At 36.1% G+C, this 16148-nt stretch overlaps 1 protein-coding gene across 1 annotated transcript; it reads left to right on the forward strand.

The window, feature by feature from the left end:
• The first annotated feature begins 974 nt into the window (after window positions 1-974).
• LOC126623816 (embryogenesis-associated protein EMB8) lies at window positions 975-11941 on the forward strand. The gene is made up of 14 exons (XM_050292793.1): window positions 975-1400; window positions 1486-1575; window positions 3374-3435; window positions 5105-5205; window positions 7407-7496; window positions 7887-8009; window positions 8352-8429; window positions 9426-9511; window positions 9986-10034; window positions 10372-10428; window positions 10509-10639; window positions 10721-10804; window positions 11099-11165; window positions 11339-11941. The coding sequence occupies exons 1-14, from the start codon at window positions 1126-1128 to the stop codon at window positions 11783-11785; spliced, it is 1740 nt and encodes a 579-aa protein (XP_050148750.1). The 5' UTR covers window positions 975-1125; the 3' UTR covers window positions 11786-11941.
• The last annotated feature ends 4207 nt before the right edge of the window (window positions 11942-16148 follow it).

A 16148-nucleotide genomic window follows, 5' to 3' on the forward strand; every position in this document is an offset into this window, starting at 1 on the left:
ACCTTTTCATCTTCATGAACCGACAGAACCAATTCCCTCTCCTCTACCTCATATAATCAGAAGTTGAATTCTTTGTTTCGAGGTTATTATGTATAATTTGCATGTAAAATATTTTAGAGGGTAGATTGATAGTTTTTCATCAGTTGAAGAATTTACTTTTATGAAAAAAGAGTTTACGAAATTTGAGAGAGTAAATTAAAAATTAAATTAGCAACTTATGGATTTATAGCTAGAAAATGTCGGTGGTGTTTGGCTATGCATTTAAAGTGATGATTGGTGTTCGGTTTGCAAAATAACAAATATTAGGAAATTTTTTAAAGATGTGTTAAAATGTTATTTGTCACAAAGACTTGGTTCCTCGACTCCTCAATGACATTTTAAAAATACTTTGTGGCCTGTTCATGCAACTCTATCTAGATAATCGGTTCATCATTATGTACCGATCATCTTTGAAAAAAATCAATTAATTTAAGATTGTTTAGTTGTCGAACAAGATAAAATGGACAAACTTGATAAAACATGACATTCATACACTTTCTCAAATATTATTGTTAATTTTTTGTCATTTATCTTTTTTAATTTATTCGATCTAACGTCTAAAAATTGAAAAAAGCATATAAAAAATAAAAATAAATGTATAAATAATACTACTCTAAACTGTTTATCTATTTGATACAACTGAAAATTAAAAATAAACAGTATGAGAGGGTTTCGTTAAAACTCCTTAATTTTAAAGGAAAACTAATGAAAATGGTTTGAAAACTTTGAGTTTTAATGATAATGACAAAATAAAAGGTAAAGTGATTTTAGTGTAAAAATGTGATTTTTCGTTAAAATGACCAGTATCAGATGCTTTTTGTTAAAGTCTCCTAATTTTAATTGGTTTTGCCTGAATAGCGTTCCCATTCATATTATTGGTTTTGCAAGGAAAATCTTACCTGAATAGCGTTCCCATTCATATTCAACCGTTGGTATGAATAACGTTCCCATTCATCAACCGTTCGCATCCGTCAGCATGGGCCCCGCTCCGGAGAGCTGCTGAATATTTAGCTCACCTGTCCACCCATTTCATACGTCAAAAGAAAATCAACTTTCATTTCCAGAAGCCAGAAATCATAGGAGACGATGAATTGCAGTTGCAGGGACGTCCTCATCCGCCAGGATTCCGATTCCGCCAACCCCTACATTCTTCTGCTCAACGACCTCTCTCTGATTCCCGTTTGGCATTACCTCTTCGCCTCCCTCGCGATTTCCGCTGCAATTCTTTACCACTTCCTCGAATTCCATTTCTTCCAAGACCTTTTCACCGCCTTCAGAGGCTCCGCCGTCTCCTTAACCTTCAACCCCTCCTCCCATACCTACCACGGCGTCGTTTCCAAGTGCCGGATTCTCCATTCCAGGTCCCAATTCAATACTATTTGATTAAGCAGCTATTAAATCCTTGATTTTGTTGTTCTTTAACTTAATTAGTCGATTAACTTGCAGGTATTTGGCGACGCCGTGGCTCTCGAGCCCTCATTTCCAGACTGTATTTCTCAGCTTCTTTGGGCGGCCTCCTGCTTTCAGCTACCGAAGGTACGCTTTCATCTGTCCCATGTCGTCGACCCAATTTTCAAATTTTGTGGGCAAATAGGGGTTATTTATGTTTTTGCCTTTTCGGCTTCTGGGTTAGTTCAAGATTTGAAATTTGTGGTTGTTTTTGTGTGGTGGGTTCTTCAGCATCTGTGTGCAATGTACGTTTGGGAGTGAAATATTTTAGAGTATTAGTGTACCACTGCAAAACCCAATTCGGCTGCGAGTGTTTGTACTTTTTTTTCTTCGTATGTGAATTAGGATTTTATGAATAGTAAAAACACACGAATTTACTGTTCTTTGAGTCTGTTAAAAGATGCAAACCGCAAAGCAAATGTGATGTATTATATGAGTTGTCTGTCTGGATGATATCTTAAACCAGAATGCTCTCAGTTTACAAGTCAGTGTGATTTTGGGAGGAGGTTTTAGTGTTCAGTGGATTTTATATATCATTTTATATGTGTCTGATTTTATTTGGTTCAGGTGTAGTCTTGTCGATATGCTTAAAAGTTATAACATTAATCATTTTCATAGGAGTTATATTTGAATAGGAGTTATACTGTGTTTTAATATAGGTTATGCCTAAATTTTTTCATCCACCGTATTTGTTTCACATTTAACACAATATAAAAAACATCAAATGGGTTGGCCATTTTAGGCCTGTTATGTATTTAGTTTGCATTATGTTCCAGGTTGGTGTAGTTTAAATTGGGCTTACATATTTATTTCTTGTAAAAGGAAAGAATACAGAAGAGAAACCTTATTCTTTATGCTTTTCTGGCTGGCTTTAAGGTTTCGGACTTGTTGAACAAGGTTCTAGAGGGAAAAAATACTGAGTATCCCAGCTGATATTAACACATAGCTGCCTCCAAAGAGGTTGTTTCCATAATTCTTACCCGTATACAGCCTTACCCTTGCTTTGCAAAGAGGTTGTTTCCATAATGCTTACCCGTGACAGTTCAGTAACAAAGAAGCAACCTTTCCATTGCACCCCTCGCCCTCCATCTAAATAAACAAACAAAAAGGGCGACTTGAAGCCAACAAAGCTCTCCGCTTTGTGAGGGTCGGGGGTGGTCAGGAGGGAGGAGGGGAACGCCCATCGTATGCAGCCTTACCCTTGCTTTGCAAAGAGGTTGTTTCCACAAATCTAACCCATGACCTTTTGGTCACAAAGGAGCAACTTGTCCGTTGCACCAAGGCTCGTCCTCAATCTAAATAAACAAACAAAAAAAGGGCGGCCCCAAGCCAACAAGGCTCCCTGCTTACGCATCCTTACCCTTGCTTTGCAAAGAGGCTGTTTCCACAACTCAAACCTGTGACCTTCCGGTCACAAAGGAGCAACCTTTCCGTTGTAACTGAAGCTTAACGAGCTTCCCAGAATCTGAGTTTAACTATATAAGGTGGTTTTAGTCATGTTTGACACCCATGGATAGATATAATAAAATGATTATAATGTGATTTATAGCCGTAATGATACATGAGATGGATCTATTTGGGGAAATGAATCAATTGGCTTGTTAGTTTACTAATTTACTGTCATGAAATGAGAAATGTAACTGTATTGTTCTATATTGATCCTTAACTGTTTCTGTCTCGCTTTTAAAGGTTTGCTTGGATCTTTGATACTTTAACAGTTTTTCCATGATCTTGCTTTCTCGCATAGGTTTGCTACAATTTTGTGTCTCTACTAAAATATGTATATATTTTTTAATACAGATTATACAACTGTCATTGACTATCTTCCTCTTGAATTTTGATTCATGCTTTTGACTAACAGATAGCAATGTATATTCCCTCACAGAGAAATTTTTCATCTATCTGATGGTGGAACCATTGCTTTGGATTGGCTAAGGAATTCTGATGGTAACTATTATTCATTTACCTGAAATTAATGACCATGTGCATATATTCTTTTATGGACATTAATGAACGCAAAGTAAAGGGTTAATTTTTTTTGAAAGGCAAAGTAAAGGGTTAATTATATTACACTCTTCAGGTTTGGGGTTGATTTTCAAAATGGACCACGAGGTTCTAATTTTATCATATTGCACCTTGAAGTTTTGAAATCGTATCAATTTACACCTTGTCTCTTTGAATATCTAATCCTCCATTTGATGATTTTTTTTGTCAATGCGTTCTAATGTGGCTTAAACGTTAGCCCACATAATGATCTCAACTCACTATGCCATCAATTTAATGAAGGATCAAGCGACCAAAGACATAAATTGATACAATTTTAATACTTAAGGTATTAAATAAGAAAATTGAAACTTCATGACACATTTTTAAAATCACCCCAAATTTCAAGAGTGTGTAATGTAGTTAGCACTAAATCATATTAGCCTTATCATTTAATTTTATGTTTCTGATATACAGTAAAAATACAAGCATAAGTTCCAGTGTTTTTGTAACTTCGTTTTCGTTCGATCTTGTATTGTATTTCTTTGGTTGTGTAAGCCAACACAACATGGGTGCTAAGTATTACACAATATTTATATTTTGTGTTTGTAAAAATGTAGTCTTTCATGTTCATATATTAATTCTTTCTCAAAATAAAAGAATTCTTACTTATTAATTGACAATAGTTCCTCAGTGATGTTATCTTCAGAGAAAGCAGTTGTAGGTTTTAATCCAAATTGACATCGTCTATTTTTATTGTGAGGCTTCATGATACCATTTGTTCCATTGTGTGTCCTTTATTGGTTGGATATTGCAATATTGTCAAATCTTTTTAACCGAAGAGTTGAAGTTCTATGGGCTAGATGGTGAATTGATCTCTCTACAGAATGTTTTTAAAAAAAATTTAAATTTAGGCAACCAATCTTTTCCGTCTTGATAATTGGCCTGAAACAGGAGAAAAATGGAATTTTATGTCAAACTGAAATTTCTGTATTATTTTTGTTCAATATGAGATTTGTTATTAAATTTTTATGCTGCTGTGCTAGTACTAGGGCTATTCTTGTAATCTCCTGCGTATGTTGCATTTCTATCATCTTTCTTTCCTCACTTTAGTGTACTGAATTTTCAATTCAATCGGTTGTACTCGGGTCCATTTCACGTTAAATGGACATCATTAGTAACTAATCCTGAGACAGCATCATCTAGACAGACAGGCCCTTTAAACTCACTATAGTATAATAACAACTGGGTACACTTCCATATTTCAATAACTACCAGACATAGCCCTTGAGCCTCCTAAACATAATTACTACCTAGTATTTTGTAAACTTGACCAGGCAACTCTCAATGATATTCCTTGATTCAAACCCCTGTATCTTCTAAAATCCTATGCCCAAACCCCTTCAAACCCACCCAAAAGATTATTTTGGTTCTTCTCACAAAGTAAATGAAACCATTTTTTTCATTGGTTAGAAAAAGAATTTTCACAATCTTAAAATGTGTCCCTGTGTAGTTGCTTTACTAATTATTTGGTTATCTTGCTCGTATGAGTGTTATGACACTCTTGATTTCATGGTAATCGTCGTTGTAAATGCTTTTTCTATTCTGATCCATGTGTATGCTTGTATTGCAGTTCTGGGAGGTGCTTTTAGCCCAAACAATGCTATTCCTAAAGATGACACCACCCCTATCGTGCTGGTGATTCCTGGATTAACCAGCGATTCTGAATCTGCTGTAAGCTTAATCTTTATTTCTTCATTATTTATTTGCCTTTTTGTATAAACAGAATTCTCCAAATCCGCATCAAGGGCTCTGGTTCGAAACCGGGGTCCCCTGTGTCAAACCCTACAATTTGGAAGGTGGGAAATTCTTGCAGTTGCTAGATTAGATTGGTACTATAAGGAATTCAACCCGTTACCACGTGAGAGCAAACTACTTGACTAAACCCTTATCGGTACTCAATTTTTTAGTGTATTTAAATTCTACTAGTTTTGGGAGCAGCCTCTCCATAAATGGGGGTAAGGCTAGCCGACATTCACCTCTTCCAGACCCTGCGTAAAGCGGGAGCCTTGTGCACTGGGTACGACCTATTTAAATTCTACTAGTTATTATTGTGGTCCGTCTCTAGGCATAAAATACAACAAGAAGAAAGCCTTATCCCACTAAGTGGGGTCTGCTGTATGAATCCTAGAACGCCCATGCATTCGGTTTTGCGCCAAGTCTTCTGTTAGCTCCAAGTACTCCATGTCTTTTCTTAGTCTCTAGGAATAAAATTACTCCATGTCTTTTCTTAGAGTCTCTAGGAATAAAATATGTGAACTAATTTAGTTGGTTCAAATAGAAATTTTGGTTTTAGTCAAGCAAGAAGTTAAAATGGTAAAATAAATTTCTTTAGAACTTCGAAGCTGTTGAATCTTAGAATCTCAACTGAGTTTTTTATTTTTCTTCAGAAAAAATGTCTTTAATATAGAACCTTTCCCACCCTATTCCAACGGAATTTGAGGTAGAGCTCACTGGCAGTTATAAACTTAGTACAAAATTGCTATTGGGAAACTTTTAAGATCTTCGCAAGGACTTTTTCGTCCTGTTGGTTATTATAAGTCTGAAACACAAAACTAACTACAAGTAGACTTGGCCATGGCCACATCACTCCTAGTCTCGGCCAAAAGAGGAATTAAATTATCCAGGGTTCTTCAAACCGAAGTAGTTGGTCCAATCTCTAAGTCCAGATGCCATCTCATCTACAACAAGATTACACCCTGTAATCATGATAGATGTTGTACCACCTACACCGTTCCCTGGATGCTGACATTAATCAACCCGAAAGTGGATGGGAGCCTTTATGGTCATGATTACTGAAGGAGAAGCTTCAGTTGGTTTATCCCAATTTCGTGGAATGCGCTAATACGTGAGTAGTTTAAAAGTTTTGACGATGGGATTAATGATGAAGGAGTTGAAGGAGTTGTCCCCTTCTATTAGGTCGTGTTTATTTTGCCATAATCCAGTCCAGGAATGGGAAAGTAATTCCGATTTTACCAATATGAGATGTTTGGCATGTTGTCTGGCTGGCAATTTACCAGCCAATTTTAACAAAGAGGAGGATTAGAATTCCAGTGAAGAGCGTATTTCCATTCCGTACCACACAGGTAATGTAAATTTACACAAAAGTGAGCCATTTACCTGATTCAACTGTAACAAAGTCAGAAATTGACCTTAGCATCATTTCTTTTTGTTTAATGTGATGCTGTATCTATTAGTGTGGAGATGATTTTTAGGTTTCACGATTTAATAGAAGTGGATTCCATGTTCACTCTTAATGTACCGTTTTTCTTTTTATTAATAATTTTGTTTCTTATGAAAACAAAATGCACATTCGTTGGGATTGTAAAGGCCTGGGTTTGGGTTTTAGGGTAAGAATCTCGCTCTTCCGTTCTCTCACTGGTGTCCTGCTCCTACAACAAAAGGAGGAAATGGAAAAAGGAGAGGACCTAGCTCCTAGCTTTAGAGTTATTTTTACTTTGTTTTTTATGTTTCACATTTATTTCATTGTGCTGTCACATTAGGAAACACTATATTTTTTCATTTATTTTTATAGGAAACCTATTGATTAAATTGAAGGAAGTACAATCTAGTGGACCAACAGTCCATAAAAACTAAAGAGCTGGCCACAACCTATGATTAACAAGCTACCACAAAATCTAAAGAAAACTACACCCTTATGCAGGATTTACATCAATAAATCATGTTTATCGATTTAACATATGAATAGATAGTTCATGATATGAATCACGAAGTCTATCTCATTTATAGAAAAAATATAAGTGCTCCTCTTGATATCTTCTTTAGACTCATTCCATAATAAGCTTTTGGTATGTGTGAGATATGATTTGTCTGCATTCATGATGATTTGCTGATGTTACTTCTTGTTGGTGCAGTACATAAAGCATCTTGCTTTCAATACAGCAAAAAAGGGATGGAATGCTGTTGTTAGCAATCACAGAGGATTGGGTGGCGTTTCAATTACAGTATGAAGCTATTTTATAAGCAACAAAAGTTGAAAAGCTAATGATATTAAAGATTCTGATAATTCTCAATCGTTAAAGTTTAGTATTTTATTGTTATTTTTCTATTGAGAAGCACACCTTATTCATAATCTATGAAACTAGAAAACAATGAAAGTGGACAACCTATCCACAGAAGTACAAATAACATCCATTAGCAAACAGCTTCTACAAATACAAACAGAAAAAGGAAAAAAAGAAATGGATCCAAACGAGCATGTTGTTATAGTAATGTGTTGTGTGCTGCTTCTCCCTTGTCTAACTTTCTGGATGTTGTGCGTTTCTCTTTGAATAATTTGTTTTCTTATTAAGCCAATGAAGTAATCTCAGTGTTCCGTTTCTTGTTATTTTCAGTCCGATTGCTTTTATAATGCTGGATGGACAGAGGATTTACGGACTGTCGTTAATAACCTCAACCATGAATACCCCAAGGCTCCTTTATTTATTGTTGGAACAAGTATAGGTGCCAATATTTTGGTATGTTATTTGGCCATGTTAGATTTGTTTTTAAGCCTTTTGTAATTATTAATTAGATTTGATGTTTTATGGTATCATTTGATTTCACTACTTTTCTAATTCTGGATCTCTTAATCATATATTAACTTCATTTTTGTTTTAGAGAACGTTTATACAAGTCAATTTCATTATCTCTCTATATTCTCATTTGCTAGTAATTTTGGCATAAACTCTGCAAAGCACCGAGCTATATGAGTTGTTGGGAGATCTTTTAAAATAAATCCAATATAAAATTAGTTTTCAACATTCTCTGTTTCATTTAATCGCCTGAAGTTAACATCCATTTTAATTAATCGTTTTCAGGTCAAGTATCTTGGGGAGGATGGCGAGAAGACTCCTGCTGCTGGGGCTGTAGCGATATGCTCCCCTTGGGACCTTTTGGTTAGTGTCTCAACTTAATGGTTATGTGAAGGGCAATGTTTCTGGTTTGTGATTAAATGCATTGGCAGCGTGTGTGGACAAGTTTCTGTATATGGTTTTGTCCCAAATTTTCTTTTCTACTGTTAACCATTCTAGGCTATTGCATATGTCCACGGCGATTAATGCAAGGGTGAGCAGGGGATAATACTAGGTGCTCAGTAGTACGGATTCAGGGGTTAAAATTTGGTCTGGGTTTCAGAGTTGAGTGTTTTAACTTCTGAACATTTTTGTTTGTCAGAACTTTTATAGAAAGAGCTAAATATGTTAGTTAGCCAAGCAGAGATACTTTTCAGTAAACCTATTGTGTACTAGTTCAACATATTAAGGTGTTGCTTAGCAAATTGCAGTGCATCATATATTGTACCCTGTGTTTTCTACTTTTGGAATCTCTTGATTTTTTTTTTGGGCTGCGTGGCAGCATGACATGACTTAATATTTTTTATTTATTTGAACTTGCATGAGAATCATTGTTATTTTAGGCCTTAGTGGCTAATTGGGTTCCATAAGTTTTGGTATCATGTTGGACTTCAGCATTCATCATTTAGCCCGTAATATTAAAATCTATAAGAAACACTCATGCTGGTATGGCAGAATAGCGTGAGACATGCTTGGTTTCACAGTGTAGCATATACTGAACGGCAACTCTAATTTAACTTATCTTGGAAATATATGACCGTTTGAGTAAATGAAAAAAAAGAAAAAGAAATATTAGACATCCTTTGTCGTACCATTTTGCTGTTGTTTCTCCTCTGCTGACACCTGTCTGCAAGTTGCCAAACAAGTTTCAGCTAGATGAAAAAAATTAATTGTGCATTTGATGCTATTGTTATAAAAAAAAGGTGTTTCCTCCTTTCGCATGTGTCATGGAATTGAAATTAGCATTTGGTTTCTGCAGTAGTTTCATACTGAATGAAGTTACTTATCCTATGATTTTTTTTTTAATTTCTTTTTTTGCAGATTGGTGATAGATTTATAGGCCGTAGGCTGTTGCAAAAAATTTATGATAAAGCTCTAACAATTGGCCTTCAAGGCTATGCTCAACTGTACGTCTGTTTATTTAAACAATATTATGATAAAGTTTTAATTTGGGTAGTAAATACCTCATAAAACATTATGTGGTGTAGGATAGAGTTGGGCAAAGGAATGTAGATAGCTCAACGGAAGCGAAAACAAAGATAAATTAAAGTAAAACAATAATAAAAGATGACTGGAATCACTCCAGAGGCATCACACCCATTGTTAGGCTCTCACCAAAATAATACCATCGCAGGATAAGAATTCCAATCTCTGGAAAACCAAACTTTTTTATTCATCAACTCTTCATTGTTTTTAATCTGAATTACAAAGGGGTTATTTTTAAAAAGCTAGGAATATGTATGTATATTTGCTCCATTGTATGCACCATATTCATTTAGATTCTTACAATGTCAAAAGGGTAGGAATAGGATCTATTTATTAACAATAGTTTCTGTCCTTTTTAAAATATATTTATGACAAATCATAAATGGTTAATGCAGAAACCAGCCTCACTTCTTACGGCTCGCTAATTGGGAAGGCATAAAAAAGGTCAGTGTTGTCTTTAAGATTTTTTTGTTGAGCTCAGCATCATTGTTGGAGCAGCAAATAAAGTTGATACTGGACCTCTGTACTCTGCTAGAAAGTTTATCACATTATGAAATATTGTTAAAACCTGCAGCAAGTAATTTTACTTCTGGAATGTTCAACTTTTAAACCCATGGACCCCATAAATTGAATTTAATTGTGGATTTAAATATTACTCATGAAAAATAAGAAACATCCAAATGAAACGGTTGTGTGGAAATAGTCTCTGTGTATGCTTCGTTGAGTGGCGCTACCTGCCTTGTACTAATGTTTGTTTTGTTCTTATCTTGTTCTTCAATAGTCGCGCTCTATTCGTGATTTTGATCAGCACGCTACCTGCATTGTTGGGAAATTTGAGGTATAATGTAGATTTCACTAATTCCTCTTACCTTACCTTTGCTCTATTTATTGCGTTAAGCATCTGTTTTTCCTTTACAGACCGTGGATACATATTACAGGCACTGTAGCAGTGCTACTTATGTGGGAAATGTTGCTGTCCCGTTGCTCTGTATCAGTGCTTTAGATGATCCAGTCTGCACTAGGGAAGCCATTCCTTGGGATGAATGCAGGTGGACCTCTTAAAGTGTTTTCTTTCATCGGTTTCTTCTTTCACATAACTTAAGCATATGCCTTGTATTTGTCTTCAATAGGGCAAACAAAAATATTGTATTGGCTACAACAAAGCATGGAGGACACTTGGGTTTCTTTGAAGGATTAACTGCTTCTGGCATCTGGTACTTCATGGTTCCATGTTATTTCTATACCTTTCTATTATGTTTGCATTAGTCGCCACTTTGGAGATTAACTTAATATATCTGTTCCCATAAACTTTGTATTATTTTACATGGCTAGCTTAGTAGCAACCTGTGTAATGATACTTTATAGCTTGTCCTTTTGAAGCAATATTAGTATATTTGTGTTCATTGCGGCTATTGTGATCATAATACTCTCTTTGCTATGCGCACTTTTAGGTAGCTTCATCATAGCTTTTGTTCTAACATGCGTGATTAATTTTCTTTCCCTTGCAGGTGGGTTAGGGCTGTTGACGAATTTCTTAAAATTCTTCACTCTAGCCAATATATGCATGTACAGAAGGTATAATTTTATTTTCCTTAGTCTTTGAGTGCTTAATGAAGTAATGTCGTTACTGGGTGCATGAAGCAGAGGTTTTACATTCTGATACCGTCCAGAAGTACATGCAAATTGTTGTTTGTGCAGCATACAGGCCATTTCTGCAAATTAATATTCTTGGTCTTCATGTTTTTCAGATGGTGAGTTCTGGCCCACAGTTGTCGTTGGACTCTTCAATAGATCATCAAGGTCCCTATATAAACGTTGCAGAAGATGGAATGGTAGCTGCCGTTGGAAATGAACAGGCGATGGAGACTAAGATAGAAGATGTACTTGAACCGCAAAAGATCCATGACAGAGAAACTAACGAAATGGTTCCAGGAGGACAAGATGAACAGATGATTCAGCCAGAATCACACTCGTTGGCAGAAATCCCCCAATCATCTGAACAAGTTACTAACGTGCAGGATGCGAAGCCTCTTGATGTAACTACTACTGTTAGAAGGTGCTTAGATCAGCTATCCCGACGGACTAAGTGGTCGTTGTGGTTGCTTGTGTATGTTTCCATCGTCACAAGTTGGCCATTGATTGGTTCTGCACTAAAAATTGTCTTGCAAAAGAAGCTCAGAAATTTATTTGGGTGATTCTATTGCCACCCCCTAATATCCGAGGAATTTAGGACATGATAATAAATGTAAGAAACTTGTTTCGTCTTAAAACACATTGACGATCGTCGCTGTAATGTTTACGTTATTTTCAGAAAAAAAATGAAAATAAATAAAAATCAAGTTCTACTGATACTAACGCTCTGTAAAATGTTATAAAATGAAAGAAGATTATAAACCAGTTGAGTCATCAGTCCGCTACGACATGTTGATTCTTTTGCTCAGCCACCCCATTTTGCTGAGGTATATAGGAACATGTATTCTGATGAACAATTTGGACAACTACTACATCAATTCGGTACTCAAATATTCACCTTCATTATCACTGCGGATTACCTATATTTGAAACTTGTACTGACATTGAATCATCTTATGACACTGTTTCAATAATTCATTCACTTCACCTTTGGTTTTCATGAGATAAATTCACATCATTCAAGTACTGTTGGAACCAAATCTGCACACTGTTGTGGATGGAAGAGGTCTGCAAGCCTGGATAACTATAAGAAAGCAAACAACCACATTCAACTTGAAGTACAAGTGTGGTTGTGAGACCCCGTCCTAAATTTGTCATATTTTATTGTATCGAACATATGAAATTACCAAATTACCCTTGAGGCATGAACGTTGACTTTCGTTGACCATCTCAACGTAACGTGTATGACTAATTTTCTTAGTTTATTTTTTTTGTACTCATCACCACGAAGGTGTGGGCACGAACGGATTCGAATTTGGAGTTATAACGAAGATTTTACATTATGAAACGTCGAACGTTTTTCGGATATTTCGTGTTTTATCTTTAATGACCTTAATGTGTGAGCCACTGGGGCCCACAATGAATTCTTGTCCCCCAATCCTCTCACTTTTCCCCGTGATCCCATCTCTTTGATATACCTCTCTCTCTCTCTCTCTCTCTCTCTCTCTCTCTCTCTCTCTAAGCTCTCACTCTCGGTCCTCTCATTTCTTTTTGGAACTGCCCTCCCCAAGGGCACCACACACAACAACAACAACAAACAACAATGACAACACCTCCCACCACCCAACAACCCTAGTTGTGAACCTAGAAACGAACGAGAAACACCCCAAAACCCCTCCTCATTCGCTGCATGGTGAACTCACTATTCATCAAAGCTTTCTGGCGAGTTTCCACGTTCTCTGACGAAGATAAGCCTCAAACCTTGTCTAAAAGTTGTAGATCGTGCTTTGATGTATGTTTAGGAGTAGTTTTGAGAAGTTTGGTGATGTTTGGATGTAGGAAACCCACAAGCAAAGCTTTCCCAGTTTTCCGGCGAAGACCACCACTTTGTAGCCATTTTTCGGCCAACTCTAGCCACAACTCAGGCCCAACTTGGTATGAATCTCTTCTCCTCGTGTCAAGCTTCATTTTGACTTTTGAAACATAAAAAATGGTTAAGAAACGAGCTCGAACAGAGCTCAGGAAGTTGAGCCCAGAAACTGGCCAATTTCAAGCCTCGTGAAGAAGGCGAGTAGCCTTTACTCGCGAGCGCATGAGGTTGCGCGTGGTGCAACCATGGCTGGTGCATGGAGCACATGCGCCTCTACCGAAGGTACTGTGCTCCGCTGCTGTCAACCGCGGTGCCAGAAAATTTTTCGGCAACTCATCTCAGCGCGTGGCCTCCTGGGCTGTAGCCCTATGGCGGCACTTGGGGGAACCCAAGGTCCCCCTTTAGGTTTTTCGACGTCATGAATCTGATTATGATCTCTGTTTTCCCAAACTCAATCGTTTTAGTAGAGTTTTATTAATTGGTCCCTTTATGTGCTTAGGTGCGTTTGTTAGTGGCGTTTCTATCCTCCCTAGTTCGAATGGCTCTTCGGCGATGGAATATTTGTGAGTTGACCCCTTCCAAAATGCATGATTTTATTACTAGAAATGCATACATAAAAAGCATGATTTTATGACTACGTTTATTGAGTTATTAGATTTATGCTTTATTAAATATCATGCTTTATCGAATTTACGTTTATAAGATATTTATGAATAAGATTTATGATATGATGTTTGAGCTATTGAGCTCCGATGAGATATATTTTGGAAAGATTATGTTCATGATTTTTTGTGCTTACTTAGTGGATATTCATATATATGTGCCTTCGGGTGGAAGATATTTATATATGCCTTCAGGTAGGCGATGTAGTGCCTTCAGGTGAAAGATATTTATATATGCCTTCGGGTGAGCGATGTAGTGCCTTCTAGCGATTGTGATACCACTACTAAGCACACTATATACGATATATGTTTTACGAAGGTTTTATGGCATGCTTGGGTTTTCGGAAAACCTATTACTTATTATGCTATATGAGTTTTCTAAAGCTGGGGCTTAGTACGTTGAAGAATAACTATTTTAGTATTACATATATATAAATTTGGTCCACTCATGTTTTGTTTTGCACCCCTTAGGACCTAGGAACGAGGCATACAACCCTAGCTACGAGGCATTCCCATATCAGTGAATTTGTGTCCTTTCTGCATAGGATATCTCTTGTAATCGCACCTTCCAATATTCCTTCCGCTTGTTTTTCGAAGTAGTAGTATGCTCTGAACATGTCATGCATTATCACTTTTAAATTGTTGGCAGTTGAATATTATATTTTATTAAGGTTTGTACTTGATTACTATATTGCGTTGTTACATGCGAATTTTATATGCATGTTTTACATGTTCTCAGCATATGCATTCATGACATAGCTTGTGTCACCCTCGGGTGTCGGCCAACACGTGGCCATCCCGTTATCCATCAGACACTGGGATCGGGGCGTATCTACCAACCAAACGTTATCCAACGATCAAGTTAGTAAGCTATATTGTGACTCAAGTAGTGGGCAAGAAAATAATGTGTTATGGAACATTTACCAAAGTTATGCTCTAGATGAGTATATTTATACTAATCGGGAGATAGACTTTTTAACATAGATAAATAAAACATTAATTAGTGTCAATACATTATAAAAATTAAAGATAAAATTAAGGGAAATACCAAAAAATAGGACAATTTCTTAATCTTGGGACATAAATATGACATTTCAAATATGCACATGCCATGCATAATAATCGGACAAAAATAGGATTTTTTTTCTATACCTTGAAATGACCAAATTTCCCTCCCATATAAATGGGTTAATTTCAACTCTCATTTCTCATTTTGTAGAGAGAGAAACAGAGAGGAGAAAGAGAAAATCTCTCTCCCCCAATTCTAGTTCAAATAACCCTAACCCACCCATCTTCTTCATCCAAGAGCTCTCTCTAACCCACCCATCTTCATCCAAGCTCTCTCTCTTTCTCTCTCCTCTCTCTCTACATTTCGAATATGCGCGAGAGCTCTCTCTATAACCCACTCATCTTCTTCAATTTTTACCTTTTCATTCGTAGGTTTTGTGAACTGGGTTTGCTTAATTTTGCTTTTTGATTGATGGATTTTTGGAGTTGAAGTGATTGGTTGGGTATTTCTTGGAGGAGACCCAAATCCTTCATTTTTCATTTTTCATTTTTTATTATATATGTTATGCTCACAGATCTAAGCTCAACCCAAAAAACCCATAGCTCACAGATCTCTCTTCGAAATCAGAAAAATGACGCAATCAGAAAAATGACCCTAAACTTTATATGAAGAATCGAAGATTCATTCATTTGAATTTGGTATCAAATTTGATTAGGTTCAAATATTTCAAGAATTTGAAAAAATTGCAGTTCGAATGGGCATGAAAGAACCCAACTAAATCAAAGGAAATTGTTTCACGAACCTGTTCGCTTTTTTCGTATTTGTAGGGCTTGCTGATAGGATTTTTAGTACCTACGAAAGGAAGGTTAAAATCACACAAAATACTTGAAAGAGTACAAGGATGTTGTAGTATAGATGTTCATGCAAGGTCGTTCTCCACAATGACTATTTAAATAATTTATGTAAAAATAATTCATAATTGACTCCTTAAAATTAAAAATTTAGAAATTGGGTAATATTAAAAACGAATTTTAATTAAAAACAAATAGTAAATTCGCCCAAAAGTAATACGATAAAAGAAAAGAGTTTTTAAATACCAATTTATAAAAGCATTAGAGTTCCGCCATCACCTAGCAATCCTATTTATTTTTACCAATTACTTATGATCTATACATGCCACTTTGAAGGTAAGGTTTTCCTAATATATATTCTACTTGGAACCTCCAACATAAAACGTATATCTAACATGCAATCCGTCCGGACGTTCGGATCAAATATGAACATGAAAGACTCATTATGTTTTTTGAAAATCCTTTGAAAAACCATGCAACCCTTAAGACATGGTGTTCATCTTAAGTGAAATTACATTATTAACCACAAGAAGC

This window comes from Malus sylvestris, chromosome 5 (assembly GCF_916048215.2).
Source record: "Malus sylvestris chromosome 5, drMalSylv7.2, whole genome shotgun sequence".
NCBI classification, from domain to species: Eukaryota; Viridiplantae; Streptophyta; class Magnoliopsida; order Rosales; family Rosaceae; genus Malus; species Malus sylvestris.